We start from the raw sequence: 19,293 nt of genomic DNA on the forward strand, positions 1-19,293 counted from the left end.
GGGGTTTCACGGTGTTAGCCAGGATGGTCTCGATCTCCTGACCTTGTGATCCACCCGTCTCGGCCTCCCAAAGTGCTGGGATTACAGGCTTGAGCCACCGCGCCTGGCCTAGCCAGTTTTTTAAATTTTTTTTTCTTTTTTTTTTTGAGACGGAGTCTGGCTCTGTTGCCAGGCTGGAGTGCAGTGGCGCAATACTAGCTCACTGCAGCCTCTGCCTCCCAGGTGCAAGTGATTCTCCTGCCTCAGCCTCCCAAGTAGCTGGGACTACAGGCGTGCTCCACCATGCCCAGCTAATTTTTGTTTTTTTGTTTTGTTTTTGAGACAGAGGCTCGCGCTGTCTCCCTGGCTGGAGGGCAGTGGCACCATCTCGGCTCACTGCAAGCTCCGCCTCCCGGGTTCCCGCCATTCTCCTGCCTCAGCCTCCCTAGTAGCTGGGACTACAGGCGCCCGCAACCGCGCCCAGCTAATTTTTTGTATTTTTAGTAGAGACCAGGTTTCAGCGTGGTCTTGATCTCCTGACCTTGTGATCCACCCGCCTTGGCCTCCCAAAGTGCTGGGATTACAGGCGTGAGCCACCGCGCCCGGCCAATTTTTGTATTTTTAGTAGAGATGGGGTTTCACCGTGTTGGCCAGGATGGTCTCCATCCTTTGACCTTGTGATCTGCCCACCTCGGCCTCCCAAAGTGCTGGGATTATAGGCATGAGCCACCGCACCCGACCATTTTTTAAAAATCATATTTAAAAAAAAAAAATTACAGATGAGGTCTCACTACGTTGACCAGGCTGGTCTCAGACTCCTGGCCTCAAGTGATCCTTCCATCCTCACCCTTCCAAAGTGCTGAGATTATAGGCGTAAGCCATTGCTCCCAGCCTAGTTTTCCAATTTATTATTATTATTATTATTATTATTATTGGTCTTTTTTTTTTTTTTTTTTTTTTTGGAGACAGGGGTCTCACTCTGTCACCCAGGCTGGAATGCGGTGGTATGATTTCGGCTCACTGCAGCCTCCACCGCCCAGGCTCAAGAGAGCCACCCACACCTCACCCTCCCCTTTAGCTGGGACTACAGGCACGTACTACCACTCCCGGCTAATGTTTTGAATTTTTTGTAGAGGCATGTTTTTTCATCATACTCCCCAAGCTCATCTTGAACTCCTGAGTTCCAGCTTTTCTAATTTTTTCAAGGCTAAACAGACTTACTGATTTTTCTTCTTTCCCTTTCTGAAGGTATTCTCTGCACTTATGCCTATTTATTCAGGCACTTGGCTCTCTATTAATAAATGCAACAAAAATCTGTTCCTTCCCTCTTTGTCTTCCATCTGTTTAATTTCCCAATGATGTCCTTAGAGGACCCACTCGTTGAAAGTATTATGTCTGTCAGCATTTAGGAGAATTTGAGAAATGTTTTTCCCTTTGATATTCCTTAAATGTGATCTAGATTTGAGTACATAATATCTATGGAAATCCTCTGTATTTGATGATGGGATGTTGCACCTGTGCTCCTATAACCACTGTTTGTTGAAAAAAATGCTTTTCTGTGACAGAATGGTGCAGATGTGAATGCCAAGGACATGCTGAAGATGACAGCTTTGCATTGGGCCACAGAGCGCCACCATCGAGATGTTGTAGAGTTACTTATCAAATATGGAGCTGATGTCCATGCTTTCAGCAAATTTGATAAATCTGCCTTTGACATAGCTCTGGAGAAAAACAATGCTGAGATTTTGGTCATCCTCCAGGTGTGGTTCTTTTTATACTCTCCAGAGTATACGTCAATTGAAGTTAAGGATTTTTTTGTGGGAGTTGAATCAAAACTGAATTTTCCCTATCTTATTAAAATAGCATTTCTAATATGTCTCAATCTTGTGACTCAGTGTCACTATATATATCATATATATTATATATATAGCATAAACATAACCTATATATATTATATACATTAATGGGATACTGCGCCCGGCTGTGTCCCATTAATTTCTGTTTCCCACCCCCCACTCCGAGATGGAGTCTCACTTTGTCGCCCAGGCTGGAGTGCAATGACACGATCTCGGCTCACTGCTCGGATTCAAGTGATTCTTCCTCCTCAGCCTCCCGAGTAGCTGGGATTACAGGCACCTGCCATCATGCCCAGCTGATTTTTGTATTTTTGTAGAGATGGGTTTCACCATGTTGGCCAGGCTGGTCTTGAACTCCTGACCTCAGGTGATCCGCCTGCCTCGGCCTCCCAAAGTGCTGGGATTACAGGCATGAGCAACTGTGCCCGGCCTGCCCATTAATTTCTTAAGCCAGCACATCAGGGAACAATAGGACAGGGGATATAAAAATTAACACGACATGGGCCAGGCGTGGTTGCTCATGCCTGTAATCCCAGCACTTTGGGAGGCCGAGGCAGATGGATCACCTGAGGTCAGGAGTTCGAGACCAGCCTGGCCAATATGGCGAAACCCCGTTTCTACTAAAAATGCAAAACAAATTAGCCGGTCATGGTGGTATGTGCCTGTAATCCCAGCTACTTGGGAGGCCGAAGCAGGATAATTGCTTGAACCTGGGAGGCAGAGGTTGCAGTGAGCCAAGATCACGCCACTGCATTCGAGCCTGGGCGACAAGCAGGATTCCATCTCAAAAAAAAAATTAATATGACATGAAGTGTTCAAAGCATGATAAAAGACAGGAAATAAAATATTATAATATTGCATGATAAATAGATATCTAGTAAGTGCTATGGGAGCACAAAGGAGGGAATAGTAGGTTTTGAACGGAATATTGAAGTAGGCAGAGAAGTGAGAAAACTATATTCTAGGCTAGAATAAGAGCAAATCAAAGACACAGAGGTGTGAAAGAACATGGAATGTTCAAGAAAAAGTAGTTGAGTGATGAGAGAATGGGCAAAGGAAGCAGAGTTTGGGAGTGGCAGATGCTAAGCTTGAAAGTTAGACTGGATTCTGAATGTAGGGATGCTTTATAGCATGTGAAGGAGTTTGAACTGTTATGTGAGTGATGGATTTGGATAGAAGTTTTTAAATAGAGGACTGATATGATTAAATTTGTTTTAAAAAGATGATGTGACACACAGATGAGAGAGAGACACTTAATGCTAAATAACTATATGGTGACTTTCATTAGGCCAGGCAAGGGCCAATGAGAAATTGAACCAAGGAAGTGCTACTATTTCACCATGTAGCAGTACTACTCTTCCCTCCTGTGTGCTCCCATAGCACTTACTAGATGTCTATCATGCGATATTATAATATTTTATTTCCTATCTTTAATTTTATCATGCTGTGAGCACTTCATGTCCTAATGGAGGATAAAGGAAAAGGGCAAATTCAAGAAGGAATTTAGGCCAGGCACGGTAGCTCACACCTGAAATCCTAGCACTTTGGGAGGCCGAGGCGGGTGAATCACCTGAGGTCAGGAGTTCAAGCCCAGTCTGGCCAACATGGTGAAACCTCATCTTTACTAAAAATACAAAAATTAGCTGGTTTGGTGGTGGGTGCCTGTAATCCCAGCTACTTGGGAGATGGAGGCAGCAGGTTGAACTTGGGAGGTGGAGGTTGTAGTGAGCTGAGATCATGCCATTGTACTCAAGCCTGGGAGACAGAGTGAGACACTCAAAAAAAACCAAGAAGGGGCCGGACGCGGTGGCTCAAGCCTGTAATCCCAGCACTTTGGGAGGCCGAGACCGGCAGATCACTAGGTCAGGAGATTGAGACCATCCTGGCTAACCTGGTGAAACCCTGTCTCTACTAAAAAATACAAAAAACTAGCCAGGCGAGGTGGCAGGCGCCTGTAGTCCCAGCTACTCGGGAGGCTGAGGCAGGAGAATGGTGTAAACCCGGAAGGCGGAGCTTGCAGTGAGCTGAGATCCGGCCACTGCACTCCAGCCTGGGTGACAGAGCCAGACTCCGTCTCAAAAAAAAAAAACAAACAAACCAAGAAGGAATTTGACAATATCCAAAGAATGGATAACCTGTTTCAATTGAAGCTCTTAGTCAAGGGGCTAATTATATATGAAAAATAGTCATTTCTGGCTGGGCACGGTGGCTCATACCTATAATCTTAACACTTTGGGAGGCCAAGGAGGGTGGATTGCCTGAGCTCAGGAGTTCAAGGCCAGCCTGGGCAACTCGATGAAACCCTGTCTCTACTAAAATACAAAAGAAATTAGCCGGGCGTGGCAATGTGCGCCTGTAGTCCCAGCTACTTGGGAGGCTGAAGCAGGAACCGTGGAGGTGGAGGTTGCACCACTGCACTCCAGCGTGGGTGACAGAGCAGGACTCTGTCTCCAAAAAAAAAGGGAAAGAAAGAGAAAGCAAGCAAGCAAGCCATTTCTGCTGCATTTTCAGTATTTTTTTTTTCTAACTGACAGGTGGTCTATAGACTGGTTAGCCCCTTCAACTTTCAGTTCTTTGTTTAGAGCCCTTTCATAACTGGACTTTTTAAAGTAGTGATTATGTTTGCAGAAAATTGCTTCTGAAAGTAATAAAATAAAGATAAGCTTCTTTTCACCATAATTGAACAGATATCCCTGGAAGCAAAAGTACAGCATATGGAGCGAGACTTTAAAATCTGGCACTTATTTGCTTGTTATATATTCTCTTAGGAATTTCTTCAGTGGCAGAATGGAACAAGTAGTTGGATAAAACTCTAGAGAATATTGTTCTCTGTAGATACTCTGCAGGGATCTCTTGCTAACACACTGACTTGTAGATAATTAATCACAAAATATTAGTGCTGGAAATTACTTTTTATTTTTTATTTTTATTTTTATTTTTTTATTTTTGAGATTGAGTCTCACTCTGTTGCCCAGGCTGGAGTGCAGTGATGTGAGTTTTAGCCAGGATGGTCTCGATCTCCTGACCTTGTGATCCACCCGCTTCGGCCTCCCAAAGTGCTGGGATTATAGGCGTGAGCCACCGCGCCCAGCTGGAAATTACTTTTTAGACTATTCAGATCAACTCCCTCATTTTTCTTTTTTTTTTTTGAGATGGAGTCTCGCTCTGTCACCCAGGCTGGAGTGCAGTGGCCGGATCTCAGCTCACTACAAGCTCCGCCTCCCGGGTTCACGCCATTCTCCTGCCTCAGCCTCCCGAGTAGCTGGGACTACAGGCGCCCGCCACCTCGCCCAGCTAGTTTTTTGTATTTTTTAGTAGAGACGGGGTTTCACCGTGTAGGCCAGGATGGTCTCGATCTCCTGACCTTGTGATCCGCCTGCCTCGGCCTCCCAAAGTGCTGGGATTACAGGCTTGAGCCACCATGCCCGGCCTTTCTTTTTTCTTTTTTTGAGACGGAGTCTCACTCTGTCACCCAGGCTGGAGTATAATGATGCTATTTTGGCTCACTGCAGTCTTGGCCTCCTGGGTTCAAGCAATTCTCCTGCCTCAGCCTCCTGAGTAGCTGGGATTACAAGCACCCGCCACCACGCCCAGCTGATACTTTTGTATTTAGTAGAGACAGGGTTTCACCATGTTGGCCAGGCTGGTCTCAAACTCCTGACCTCAAGTGATCCACCTGCCTCAGCCTCCCAAAGTGGTGAGATTACAGGCATGAGCCACTGCACCTGGCCTGACTCCCTCATTTTTCAAATGAAAAAAACAAGATTCATAGAGGTTAAATGAATTGTCTAGAATTTTTTGCAAATAATACACCTTTGCTTTCCTGAAGTAGAAACAAGCTTTGGAAAGCAACCTAACAACTCTGTTGGCCTGGTCTGAAAAAAAAGGTAGTCTTAATGAGAACTCTGATCTCCGGTGGGAGATTGTATATGGGAACTAGTTATGATTGATAGAGCATTAGGGTGGGAGTGGAAAATGCTGTTCAGTAAGTGTGTAACTAAAGCTAGTAAGTGTTCTTGGGCTGGGCATAGTGGCTCAGGCCTGTAATCCTACCACTTTAGGAGGCCAAGGCGGGCGATTTGCCTGAGCCCAGGAGTTCTAGACCAACTTGGGCAACATGGCAAAACCCCGTATCTACTAAAAATACAAAAAATTAGCTGGGCGTAGTGGCATGTGCCTGTAATCCCAGCTGCTTGGGAGGCTGAGGCATTAGAATTACCTGAACCCAGGAAGCGGAGGTTGCAGTGAGCCGAGATCATGCCACTGCACTCCAGCCTGGTCAACAGAGTGAGGCTGTCTCAAAAAAAAAAAAAAAAAAGAAAGAAAGAAAGAAAAGAAAAGCTAATAAGTGTTCTGACTGAAATATCCTGCCTTGTTTGGTAGGAAGCAATGCAGAATCAGGTGAATGTTAATCCAGAGAGAGCCAACCCTGTGACTGACCCTGTGACTATGGCTGCTCCATTCATCTTCACATCGGGAGAGGTTATTAACCTCGCAAGCCTTGTTTCTTCAGCCAACACCAAAACAACCTCAGGTAATGTTCTGATAACATGAAATTTATTTTAGACTCAAAAATGAACAAAACCCTAGGTTTTCCAAGAGATGAATGGATACCCTTTCTAATACTCTATAATTAAAATATTGCCAAAGCAGAAGATTTGTAATAGATTTTAAAGCTAAGGTACTTATTCTTTCTGGGGAAGGGAAAAATCATACATAGGGGTTACAAAGGAATACTTATTGTGTTAAAAGTAGAATATTCTGGCTTGGGCACAGTGGCTCATATCTGTAATCCCAATGCTTTGGGAGGCCAAGGTGGGAAGATTGCTTGAGGCCACCCTGGTCTGGGCAACATAGAGAGACCCCATCCTCTACTAAAAATAAATTAGGTGGGCATGGTGATGCATACCTGTAGTCCCAGCTACTCAGGAGGCTGACATGGGAGGATCTCGTGAGCTCAGGAGTTGGACTTACTGTGAGTTATGATTGTGCCACTGCACTCTGGCCTGGGTGACACAGCAAGACCCTGTCTCTAAAAATAAAGGAAAATATTCTACAGATTAATCTATTGAAGGGTTATGCCTAGACCAAAAATGAAAATATGAAGGTGCTTTGACATGATACTGATAAGGGAAATAAACATTAATAGTTTAAAGCAGTAACAAAGCAGAATAAACATAAGTGGCTTTTGGAGTACTGATACAAAAGAGGTAAATGTGATTATCTGAATAAAGTATAAGAGTCTGGATTTGTTCTTGAGTACATATATAAAAAGAAAATAGCAGAGAAAACTACTTGGTGTTGATCTTTTGAAACCTGTATGTTTTTGACTCGGCGTGGTGCTCTTGCCTGTAGTCCCAGCACTTTGGGAGGCCGAGGCGGGTGGATCACCTGAGGTCAGAAGTTTAAGACCATCCTGGTCAACATGATGGAAGCCCATCTCTACTAAATATACAAAAATTAGCCGGATGTGGTGGCGGGTGCCTGTAATCCCAGCTACTTGGGAGGCTGAGGCAGGATAATCGCTTGAACCTGGGGAGGAGGAGGTTGCAGTGAGCCAAGATCGCGCCATTGCACTCTAGCCTGGGCAGCAAGAGTGAAGCTTCATCTCAAAAAAAAAAAAAAAAAGAAACCTGTATGTTTTCAACAAAACCATCTATCTAAATAAGAATGAATGAGTTTATTTTCAGCATCTCCTTTTTTTTTTCCTCCGAGGCAGAGTCTAGCTCTGTGTCCCAGGCTGGAGTGCAGTGGCATAATCTTGGCTTACTTCAACCTCTGCCTCTCGGGTTCAAGTGATTCTCCTGCCTCAGCCTCCTGAGTAGCTGGTCCTACAGGCGCATGCCACCACGCCCGGCTAATTTTTGTATTTTTGCTAGAGACGGGGTTTCACCGTGTTAGCCAGGATAGTCTCGATCTCCTGACCTCGTGATCTACCCGCATCAGCCTCCCAAAGTGCTGGGATTACAGGCATGAGCCACCGCCCCCAGCCTTTCAGTCAGCATCTCCTCTTACAGATATTTGTTTTACAATGAAATAACTTGTGTCCTCATTTAAATAAATTTTCCAATTGGCTATTGGTTTCTTTTTCTGTGTCTTTTATTTGAAATAACAGTATCCTCAGTTAAGTTTGTATAATGTCAAAGGAAAGATCTTGACTAAGCTATTGATATTGAGAGGTAGTGTGGTAAAAGAGAAGAAACAATGTATGTGATATACGTGGAATTTTGGAATCAGAATTGTGCTCAAATAATTATTGGTTTACTAGCTGCTTGACCCTAGGAAAACTTCGTACTTTTCTGTGCCTTGTTTACTTATCAGTAACATTGGGATATAATAATACCTACTTTAGGAGGTTGTTGTGAGAGTTTGAGAATTTGTATTTGAAGGTCCATTTGATACTAGGATTTCAATAATAGCTATTAAATGAAAACATAATTTCTTAGCAAAGTTTGACCCCAACATGCCCACCAGGGGGCAATAGTGATCTTCATTTTATAGCCTATCAACGGTTATTTAAAATAATTTTGCATTCACCTGGATGATACAAAAACTTTACATTAAATTTATATATACATGTAATCAGAACATTCACGATCTTTTGGATTCATATTGGTTCAGTCACACTGATTGAAACTTTTTTTTTGAGACGGAGTCTCACTCTGTCGCCTAGGCTGGAGTGCAGTAGCCCAATCTCGGTTCCCTACAACCTCCACCTCCTGGGTTCAAGCAATTCTTCTGCCTCAGCCTCCCGAGTAACTGGGACTACAGGCGCCTACCACCATACCCAGCTAATTTTTGTATTTGTAGTAGAGACGAGGTTTCACCATATTGGCCAGGCTGGTCTCGAACTCCTGACCTTGTGATCCACCTCTCTCGGCCTCACAAAGTGCTAGGATTACAGGCGTGAGCCACCGTGCCTGGCCAAAACAACTAGTTTACAGTCCAAAATTATTTTGTAGCCAATAAAGTTATATGCTTATGAACATGTGAAAAGAGCTAGAGTTGGTCTTTTTTTTTTTTTTTTTGAGACGGAGTCTCACTCTGTCGCCCAGGCCGTAGTGCAGTGGTGCGATCTTGACTCACTGCAACCTCCACCTCCCAGATTAAAATGATTCTCCTGCCTTAGCCTCCCGAGTAGCTAGGACGACAGGCGCCCACCACCACACCTGGCGAATTTTTGTATTTTTAGTAGAGATGAGGTTTCACCATGTTGGCCAGGCTAGTCTCAAACTCCTGACCTTGTGAACCACCCACCTCGGCCACCCAAAGTGCTGGGATTACAGGTGTGAACCACTGCGCTCAGTTGAGTTGGTCTTTAGTCTAACTAATGAAATTCTCCGGACCCAGATCTGGAATGATAAGCAAAGCATATTTTGGATAGAGATTCTTTGCTTTGATTCCCATGTGCCAATATCATGTTTGTCATGTAGCTTTTGGCAGACCTACTCGACTTTCTTTCCTCTTTATGTGGATAACTGCAAATTGAAATTCCTAAACTATCATATAATAGAGCTGACTGCCCCAATATCGTCTTATAAAGCAGTTCAACCTAGCTATCCCTCTTTAGCTGATTAGTCTACCCAATGCTTAATTGGTGCAGATAAAGGAAAAGAGAACATTTATAAGACAAATTCAGGTCTTATAAGTATTAGTCAACTGCTTTAAAGGATATTCTTTTCTGAAGTGGCGAGTGGGCTTCTTGTTTCCCATCATCCAATAATACTTTTAATAACTGAAGGAGCTTTCATTGTAGTGTATAGAATGCAGGCTGCCCCAATTAAAAATAAATTTTAAAGCCTTAGACTTTTTTTAAGATTTTGTTTTTTAGATATAGATTTTTAAAAAGATTTTTTTGTTTTTGTTTGAGACAGAGTCTCACTCTGTCACCCAGACTGGAGTGCAGTGGCTCAGTCTCGGCTCACTGCAACCTCCAACCTCCACTTGCAGGGTTCAAGTGATTCTCATGCCTCAGCCTCCTGAGTAGCTGGGATTACAACAGGCCCATGCCCAGCTTTTTTTTTTTTTTTTTTCTTTTCTTTTTTTCTAAGATGGAGTCTTACTGTTGCTCCCAGCTACTCAGGAAGCTGAGGCAGGCGAATCATTTGAACCCGGGAGGTGGAGGTTGCAGTGAGCCAAGATTGCGCCATTGTGCAATGGAGTGCAATGGCCTGATCTCGGCTCACTGCAACCTCCGCCTCCCAAGTTCAAGCCATTCACCTGCCTCCACCTCCCAAAGTGCTGGGATTACAGGTGTGAGCCACCACGCCCGGCGTTAAAAAATCTTAATTGCTTCCTTCTCCTCAACATAAAACTCAATTTAAAATGAAGTAAAATGTGCATGGATGCTGTTGATTTTGGAAAGAAAAAGGCGTATCAGTGAAACGCTTGTTACTTATTCAGAAGTTTATATAAGTAAACTCTTTAGATCAGGATTTAGGAGGGTTGTGCTGGCCAGGCTGGTCTTGAACTCCTGATGTCAAGTGATCCACCCCACCTTGGCCTCCGAAAGTGCTGGGATTACAAGCATGAGCCACCACACCCGACCTATTTATATTTAATTTGGAATGCATCTCATGATTGTGCAGAAACAGGAAATTCATCTTTATAACTTTATCCTGATTAATGTTTAAATTACTCTGCCTTCCCAAATCCCTGCAGTTTGGTGGTGGCACTGATGATGACTGATAACCTTAGTAATAAATAGAAATTTTTGGTTTTTTTGAGACAGGGTCTCACTCTGTCTCCCAGGCTGCAGCGCACTGGCATGATCTTGGCTCACTGTAACCTCTACCTCCCAGACTCAAGTGATCCTCCTGCCTCAGCCTCCCAAGTAGCTGGGACTATAGGCTTGTACCACCATGCCTCGCTAAGAGACGGTTTCGTCATGTTGCGCAGGTTTGTCTTGAATTCCTGGACTCAAGCAATTGTTCTGCCTTGGCTTCCCAAAGTGCTAGGATCACAGGCATGACCCACCATGCCTCGCCATGAATGGAAAATTTGAAAACAAACTGCAATCCAGATTTTGGTATCAAAAATACCTACTAAAGGCCGGGCACGGTGGCTCACAGCTATAATCCTAGCACTCTAGGAGGCCTAGGTGGGCGGATTGCCTGAGCTCAGGAGTTCAAGACCAGCCTGGGCAACATGGTGAAACCCTATCTCTACTAAGAATACAAAAATTAGCCGGGCGTGATGGGGCATGCTACCTACTAAATACCTACTAAAATGATAATCCTATGATACTTTCAGTTAATTCTTTATATAAATATATAAAATACATAAATATGTAATACATACATATATCTCTATATAAATCTTTTTTTAAAAATCCTTTAAAAAAATCAGCTGAAGTTGGGATCACCTGAAGTCGGAGTTCAAGACCAGCCTACTAACATGGAGAAACCCCATCTCCACTAAAAAATACAGAATTAGCAGGGTGTGGTGGCACATGCCTATAATCCCAGCTACTTGGGAGGCTGAGGCAGGAGAATCGCTTGAACCCAGGAGACGGGGGTTGCAGTGAGCTGAGATCATGCCATCGCACTCCAGGCTGGGCAACAAGAGCAAAACCCTTATCCAAAAAAAAAAAAAAAAAAAGTCCAGGCGCACTGGCTCATGCCTGTAATCCCAGCACTTTGGGAGGCTGAGGCAGGCAGATCGCAAGGTCAAGAAATCGAGACCATCCTGGCCAACATGGTGAAACCCTGTCTCAATACAAAAATTAGGTGGGCGTGGTGGCATGCGCCTGTACACCCAGCTACTTGGGACTACTGAGGCAGAAGAATTGCTTGAACCAGGAGGCAGAGGTTGCAGTGAGCTGAGATACGCCACTGTGCTCCAGCCTGATGACAGAGCAAGACTCTGCCTCAAAAAAAAAAAAAAAAGAAAGAAAGAAAAATAAAGATTTTTGAACAATGAAGTACTTTATTTTCCTATGATTCACTAGAATAAGTCTAAGGAAACAATTTGCACTATTGGTTTTCAGTTTCAACTGTATATGTCAGAATACTCTACCTGATTTTTTTTTTTTTTTTCAATTGAGACAGAGTTTTGCTGTGTCATTCAGGATGGAGTGCAATGGTGTGATCTCAGCTCACTGCAACTTCGGCTGCCCAGGTTCAAACAATTATTGTGCGTTAGCCTCCCGAGTACCTGGGACTACAGGCACGTGCCACCATGCCTGGGTAATTTTTTTGAATTTTTATTAGAGACGGAGTTTCACCATGTTGCCCAGGCCTGTCTCAAACCCCTAACCTCAGGTGATCCACCAACCTTGGCCTCCCAAAGTGCTGGGATTACAGGCGTGAGCCACTGCGCCCAGCCCTAAACCTGATTTTCATAAGTGTTCTTTCTTAATTTTGCTATTGAGGTGTAATTGGTTGAGTTGTTCTGTTTGAGTAAAAGGAAGAGCACCCTCAGATTGGAATCATCATGTGCTTATAATGCGGCTGGGCCTGGTGGCTCACACCTGCAATTCCAGTACTTTGGGTGGCCGAGGCAGGTGGATCACCTGAGGTCAGAAGTTCAAGAGCAGCCTGGCTAACATGGAGAAACCCCATCTCTACTAAAAATACAAAAATTAGCCGGGCGTGCTGGCGGGCACCTGTAATCCCCACTACTCGGGAGGCTGAGGCAGGAGAATCGCTTGATCCCCGGAGGCAGAGATTGCAGTAAGCCAAGATTGAGCCACTGCACTCCAGCCTAGGTGACAGAGCAAGACTCTGTCTCAAAAAAAAAAAAAAAAAGGATAAAATGCTTTTCCCATGAAGCAGTTCTACCTAGGTGTTTACCAATTTACCATTAGCTGGGTGGCCTATCTGATGCTTGGCCTACTTGAACTTTTAATTATAGGAGCTTGGTAATTTTTTTTTTTCTGTGATAAAATAAAAGCAGCCTTTTCTAAAAAAAAAAAATTTTTTTTTAATTGTGGCGGGTGTGATGGCTCACGCGGTGGATCACCTGAGGTCAGAAGTTCAAGACCAGCCTAACCAATGTGGAGAAACCCTGTCTCTACTAAAAATACAAAATTAGCCAGGTATGGTGGCTCATGCCTGTAATCCCACCTACTAAGGGAGGCTGAGGCAGGAGAATTGCTTGAACCTGGGAGGTGGAGGTTGCGGTGAGCTGAGATTGCATCATTGCACTCCAGCCTGGGTAAGAAGAGTGAAACTCCATCCCCCCCAAAAAAAAAAAAATTGCTTGTCCTGTGTTTCATTTTAGAGGAGGATTTGTGAGGTTTTTTTTGTTGTTGTTGAGATGGAGTCTTGTTCTGTTGCCCAGGCTGGAGTGCAGTGGCTCCATCTTGGCTCACTGTAAGCTCCGCCTCCCGGGTTCACACCATTCTCCTGCCTCAGCCTCCAGAGTAGCTGCGACTACAGGCACCCACCACCACGCCCAGCTCATTTTTTGTATTTTTAGTAGAGACGGGGTTTCACCATGTTAGCCAGGCTGGTCTCGAACTCCTGACCTCATGATCCGCCTGCCTTGGCCTCCCAAAGTGCTGGGATTACAGGCGTGAGCCACCGCGCCTGGCCTGTGAGTTCTTATATCGGTATTTGGTATGAAATGTTGAGTGATGAGAAAAGCATGAACTACGAAGGAAAATTTGGGAATAGGCTAAGAAGGAACTTTTTTTTTTTTTTTTTTTTTGAGACAGAGTCTCACTCTGTGGCCCAGCCTGGAGTGCAGTGGCCGGATCTCAGCACACTGCAAGCTCCACCTCCCGGGTTTATGCCATTCTCCTGCCTCAGCCTCCCGAGTAGCGGGACTACAGGCACTTGCCACCTCGCCTGGCTATTTTTTTGTATTTTTTAGTAGAGACAGGGTTTCACCGGGTTAGCCAGGATGGTCTTGATCTCCTGACCTCGTGATCCTCCTGTCTCGGCCTCCCAAAGTGCTGGGATTACAGGCTTGAGCCACCGCACCCGGCCAAGAAGGAAAATTTGAGAATAGGCTGTAGTATAGAGTAATTTGATACACATAGGGTACTTCTGGAGGTCAAGCATGGTATACTACTTAGACCATTTGGTTTCCTGGGTATTTTATGAGAGCATTAGGATAACATTGTTCCACTGAGTATGTGTAGAGGGAAAGAAAAAAGAATAACATTGGGATATCCTCACTACCTCCATCCCCATCCCCACTCCCATAGTAATCATCCTAAAGCTTTAATTAAAATGGTTTCTGGGCCGGGTGTGGTGGCTCACGTCTGTCATCCCAGCACTTTGGGAAGCTGAGGCGGGCGGATCATGAGGTCAGGAGTTCAAGACCAGCCTGGCCAAGATGGTGAAACTCAGTCTCTACTAAAAATACAAAAATTAACCAGGCGTGGTGGCACACACTTGTAGTCCCCAGCTACTGGGGAGGCTGAAGCAGTGAACTGCTTGAACCCGGGAGGCGAAGTTTGCAGTGAGCCGAGATCGTGCCATTGCACTTCAGCCTGGATGATAGAGCAAGACTTAAATAATAAAAATAACAAAAGAAAATAACAAAACAAAATAAAACAAAATCTTAAAATAACAAAAGAAAATGGTTTCTAAGGCCGGCACGGTGACTCACTCCTGTAATCTCAACACTTTGGGAGACTGAGGCAGGTGGATCACTTAAGGTCAGGAGTTCGAGACCAGCCTGGCCAGTGTGACGCAACCCTGTCTCTACTGAAAATACAAAAAAAATTAGCCAAGCGTGGTGGCAGGAGCCTGTAATCCCAGTTACTCAGGAGGTTGAGGCAGGAGAATCGCTTGAATCTGAGAGGCGGAAGTTGCAGTGAGCTGAGATCACGCTACTGCACTCCAGCCTGGGCAACGGAGTGAGACTGTCTTGAAAAAAAAAAAATGGTTTGCAGCTTGAAGATGAATTACTTACTATGCAAGTAATTTATCTTTTTAAGGAAAATCTGCTGAAGTTTAAATGTATAAACTAGTTAGATTACCAAATCACATCAGAAAGGATCCTCTGCTCTGTAGAAGGATTTTCTTTAAAGAATATTAAATAAGAACACTTGGCCACAGGGCAGGGAACATCACACACTAGGGCCTGTCGTGGGTTTGGGGGAGGGAGGAGGGATGGCATTAAGAGAAATACCTATTGTAAATGACGAGTTAATGGGTGCAGCACACCACCATGGCACATGTATATCTATGTAACAAACCTGCACATTGTGCACATGTACCCTAGAACTTAAAGTATAATAAAAAGAAAAAGAAAAAGAAAAAAAAAACAAGAATGTTAAATAGGAGTTTCCTTAAGTATTTTGCAGATAACTAATTTCTTTTTTTCTTTTAATTAAGAAAATAACAATAATAGAGATGAGGTCTTGCTGTGTTGCCCAGGCTGGTCTCAAAGTACTGAGCTCAAGCAATTCTCCTACCTCAGTCTCCCAAAGTGCGGGGACTACAGTTGTGAGCCACCCTGCCTGGTCTGATAACTGACTTTTGTTTTTTTGTTTTTTTTTTTTTTAAGACAGAGTCTCACTCTGTCACCCAGGCTGGAGTGCAGTAGCACAATCTCAGCTCACAGCAACCTCTGCCTTCTGGGTTCAAGCGCTTCTCCGCCTCAGCCTCCTGAGTAGCTGGGACTACAGGTGTGCGCCACCACACCCAGCTATTTTTTTTTTTTTTGCATTTTGTAGTAGAGACAGGGTTTAACCATGTTGACCAGGCTGGTCTCAAACTCCTGACCTCAGGTGATCTGCCCGCCTTGGCCTCCCAAAGTGCTGGGATTACAGGCGTGAGCCACTGCAGCTGGCCCTGACTTCTTGAAAGAAGAAAAACTGGAAAGAATATTTAAGCATAGGTAATGGGAAAACAAAAATTAAGAGTAGGCTGGGCACGGTGACTCATGCCTATAATCCCAGCACTTTGGGAGACTGAGGCAGGCAGATAGCTTGAACTCACGAGTTCGAGAGCAGCCTGGGCAGCATGGTGAAAGCTGGTCTGTACAAAAAAAAAAAAAAAAAAAAATTAGCCAGGCATGGTGATGCACGACTGTAGTCCCAGCTACTTGGAAGGCTGAGGTGGGAGGACAGCTTGGGCCTGGGAGGCAGAGGTTGCAGTGAGCCAAGATTGTATCACTGCACTCCAGCCTGGGCAATAATGCCAGACTTTGTCTTGAAAAAAAAAAAAAATTAAGAGTACATTTAAAAAGAAAATATATTGCTTGGTGTGCTGGCTCACGCCTGTAATCCCAGCACTTTGGGAGGCCGAGGCAGGCAGATCACTTGAGGTCAGGAGTTCCAGACCAGCCTGGCTAACATGGTGAAACCCCGTCTTACTAAAAATACAAAAATTAGTTGGGCATGGTGGCACGCATCTGTAGTCCCAGCTACTTGGGAGGCTGAGGCAGGAGAATGGCTTGAACCCGGGAGGCAGAAGTTGCAGTGAGCTGAGATCGCTCCATTGCACTCCAGTCTGGGCAACAAGAACAAAACTCTGTCTCAAAAAAACAAAAAAAGGAATACAGGAATAGCCAATAGTGGGTGCAGCCACTTCTTCTATACTAACAAAGCTTAATGTCATGCCAGCTGACAAGAAATGTTTATAGGGTCCAGCCCCAGCATCACCAGGCAGGACAAAGAAGGGTAGATTTGGAACTGAGAGGCAATACATTTGTAACTGGCATAATAGGTATCTCTGAAATTATAGGGAAAGAAATAGGGAAATATAATTCATTTTATAATACTGTTAAGTAATACTTTTTTTTTTTTTGAGACGGAGTCTCGCTCTGTCCCCCAGGCTGGAGTGCAGTGGCCGGATCTCAGCTCACTGCAAGCTCCGCCTTCCGGGTTTACGCCATTGTCCTGCCTCAGCCTCCCGAATAGCTGGGACTACAGGCGCCCGCCACCTTGCTCGGCTAGTTTTTTGGTATTTTTGAGTAGAGACGGGGTTTCACCGTGTTAGCCAGGATGGTCTCGATCTCCTGACCTCGTGATCCGCCCGTCTCGGCCTCCCAAAGTGCTGGGATTACAGGCTTGAGCCACCACGCCCGGCCAAGTAATACTATTTTTCCCCAACAAGGAAATATCTACAGTTAGAGTAATACTTTTGGTTCATAAAGTTAGGCATGTCTGTTGCCAGATCTAGTGCACTTCCCTCTTACAACTTAGCTATGAGAATAGCACATAGATGTAAGAGAAGGTTATGAACAAAGTCTTTCTAAAAGTACATCTTGGCCGGACACAGTGGCTCATACCTGTAATCCCAGCACTTTGGGAGGCTGAGGCAGGCAGATCACCTGAAATCAGGAGTTCAAGACCAGCAACATGGTGAGATCCTGTCTCTACTAAAAGTACAAAAATTTAGCTGGGCGTGGTGGTGCATGCCTGTAATCCCAGCTACTCAGGAGGCTGAGATAGGAGAAGTGCTTGAATCTGGGAGTCGGAGGTTGCAGTGAGCAGAGACCGTGCCACTGCACTCCAGCCTGGGAGACAGAGCAAGATTCCATCTCAAAAAATAAATAAAAAATAAAAGTATATCTTGACATAACTAAAGTATTTTTAGTATTAATCTATTGTACTACCTTTTGACATTCAATATATGAAACTTTATTTATTTATTTATTTATTTATTGAGATGGACTCTTGCTCTGTCGCCCAAGCTGAAGTGCAGTGGTGCGATCTCGGCTCACTGCAAGCTCCGCCTCCCAGGTTCATGCCATTCTCCTGCCTCAGCCTCCCAAGTGGCTGGGACTGCAGGCGCCCACCACCACGCCCAGCTAATTTTTTGTATTTTTAGTAGAGACGGAGTTTCACCGTGTTAGCCAGGATGGTCTCGATCTCCTGACCTCGTGATCCACCTGCCTTGGCCTCCCAGAGTGCTAGGATTATAGGCGTGAAGCATGCCCGGCCCTCCAAGTATACTAATTTAATCCACTTTAAAGGAAAAACTTTTTAAACCTTAAAAGAATTTTAACACTGATATAATTGGCTTATATCAGTTTGAGTTAGAGAACAAGATTGAAGACATTAGAGTGAAGAGCTGAGGTTTTGATTTAATAAGCTGTTTTTAATTTGCCTCAAGTTTTCCTATACATTGGACTTCATTTGTCTTTCTTACTGAAATAGGTGACCCCCATACCTCAATAGTACAGTTTTCAAATTCTACCACCTCAGTGCTGGCTACCCTTGCAGCTCTTGCTGAGGCATCTGTCCCCCTCCCCAACTCACACAAAGCCACAGGTAGGTAAGGGATAGGCTGCTGGGTGAATCACCACTTTTTCTTTTGTTTTTAATTCTCCAGCAGATTTAATTTGCATGAAATATTATTAAAGAATTGCATTTAATTAGAGGCAGCTAAGGAAAAGGGATGTAGCATCATTGAACATCAGAAAGAAAAATTGCCAGGTGATATAATCAGACAGCTGAATAATATGAGAGAATGACTAAATTATTCCTTTGTGTTTTTACAGTTTGAAGTTTGTTTTCCCTGACTCTAGTTACTTCACATTGAAATGTCTGTTCTCATATTAGCAGATTTTTTTGGAGATACTCTATGTTATGTTTTGACTGATGCTATCATAGAATGATTCAAAATAGCAGCCCAGATATATTAAAGTATCAAAATACATGAGACTGGTACCTTTTTCATTGTCATATCCTTTGTACTTCATGGCTTGCTTTTATTTTCATTGGAGATGTTATTTTGGCATTTCCAAAGGAGTTGGGCAAATATAGGGTACGTATTGCCTTTCTGATATTTAAAACAAAATAGTTTTCAAGTCATTTAGCCAGAGCTAGTGGTCTGTCAGGGGAAGACTTAAGGCTTCATATAGGTAGGGGCATATAGTCACAGGTAGGGCTCAGTAGACATTTAGAAATCTTTCTAGAACCCTCTGACCATCTGCTCCATCATATATGAAAGCAGAATGTTCTGATTTCTTTCTGCCATGACATTTGGGTGGTAAGAACATTCTTCCAATTCCAGTCCTATTTTTCTGAATGAGTATAATCATAAAGATCTCTACTCAGATTTATATGAGGGAACAACATAGCAAAGGGAAAAGCAGTGTATTAAACTTGTCCTTGCTATTCTTTTGGTTTGCTCTTTGATCTTGGATAAATCGCTTCTCCAGGTTCTAGTTTCCTCATCGTTGGCATGATACTTGGATTAGGTTATCTATCCAGGACCTTTCAACTTTAATATTTAACTGTTCTTTGTTTCTAAGAGGTGGGAATCCTTTGTTTCCATTGAACTACCTAGATGTGTTTCATATGGATGTTGATACCCCACTTATTACTGCAAAGTTCTATCTGTGACTCACTCTTTCTTTTCTTTTCCTTCCTTCCTTCCTTCTTTTTTCTTTCTTTCTTCCTTCCTTCCTTCCTTTCTTTTTTTTTTTTTTTTGAGACGGAGTCTCGCTCTGTCACCCAGGCTGGAGTGCAGTGGCGCAATCTCTGCTCACTGCAAGCTCCATCTCCCGGGTTCACGCCATTCTTCTGCCTCAGCCTCCCGAGTAGCTG

At 44.1% G+C, this 19,293-nt stretch overlaps 1 protein-coding gene across 4 annotated transcripts in view; it reads left to right on the forward strand.

Annotated features, from left to right (window-relative positions):
* Positions 1–18,035, forward strand: part of GABPB2 (GA binding protein transcription factor subunit beta 2) — a 45,515-nt gene extending 27,480 nt beyond the window's left edge. Inside the window, exons 4-6 of one of the 4 annotated variants that reach the window (XM_026447766.2) lie at positions 1,545–1,739; positions 6,219–6,369; positions 17,899–18,035. In XM_026447766.2, coding sequence (XP_026303551.1) covers positions 1,545–1,739; positions 6,219–6,369; positions 17,899–18,020 — 468 coding nt within the window. In that variant the 3' untranslated portion in view covers positions 18,021–18,035. Of the gene's footprint in view, positions 1–1,544; positions 1,740–6,218; positions 6,370–7,714; positions 7,928–17,898 lie in introns of those variants that run through there. The other 3 variants (XM_026447765.2, XM_026447764.2, XM_026447763.2) reach the window with 3 other exon arrangements.
* Positions 18,036–19,293: the final 1,258 nt, after the last annotated feature.

Source organism: Piliocolobus tephrosceles, chromosome 1 (genome assembly GCF_002776525.5).
Source record: "Piliocolobus tephrosceles isolate RC106 chromosome 1, ASM277652v3, whole genome shotgun sequence".
In the NCBI taxonomy this organism is placed as follows: Eukaryota; Metazoa; Chordata; class Mammalia; order Primates; family Cercopithecidae; genus Piliocolobus; species Piliocolobus tephrosceles.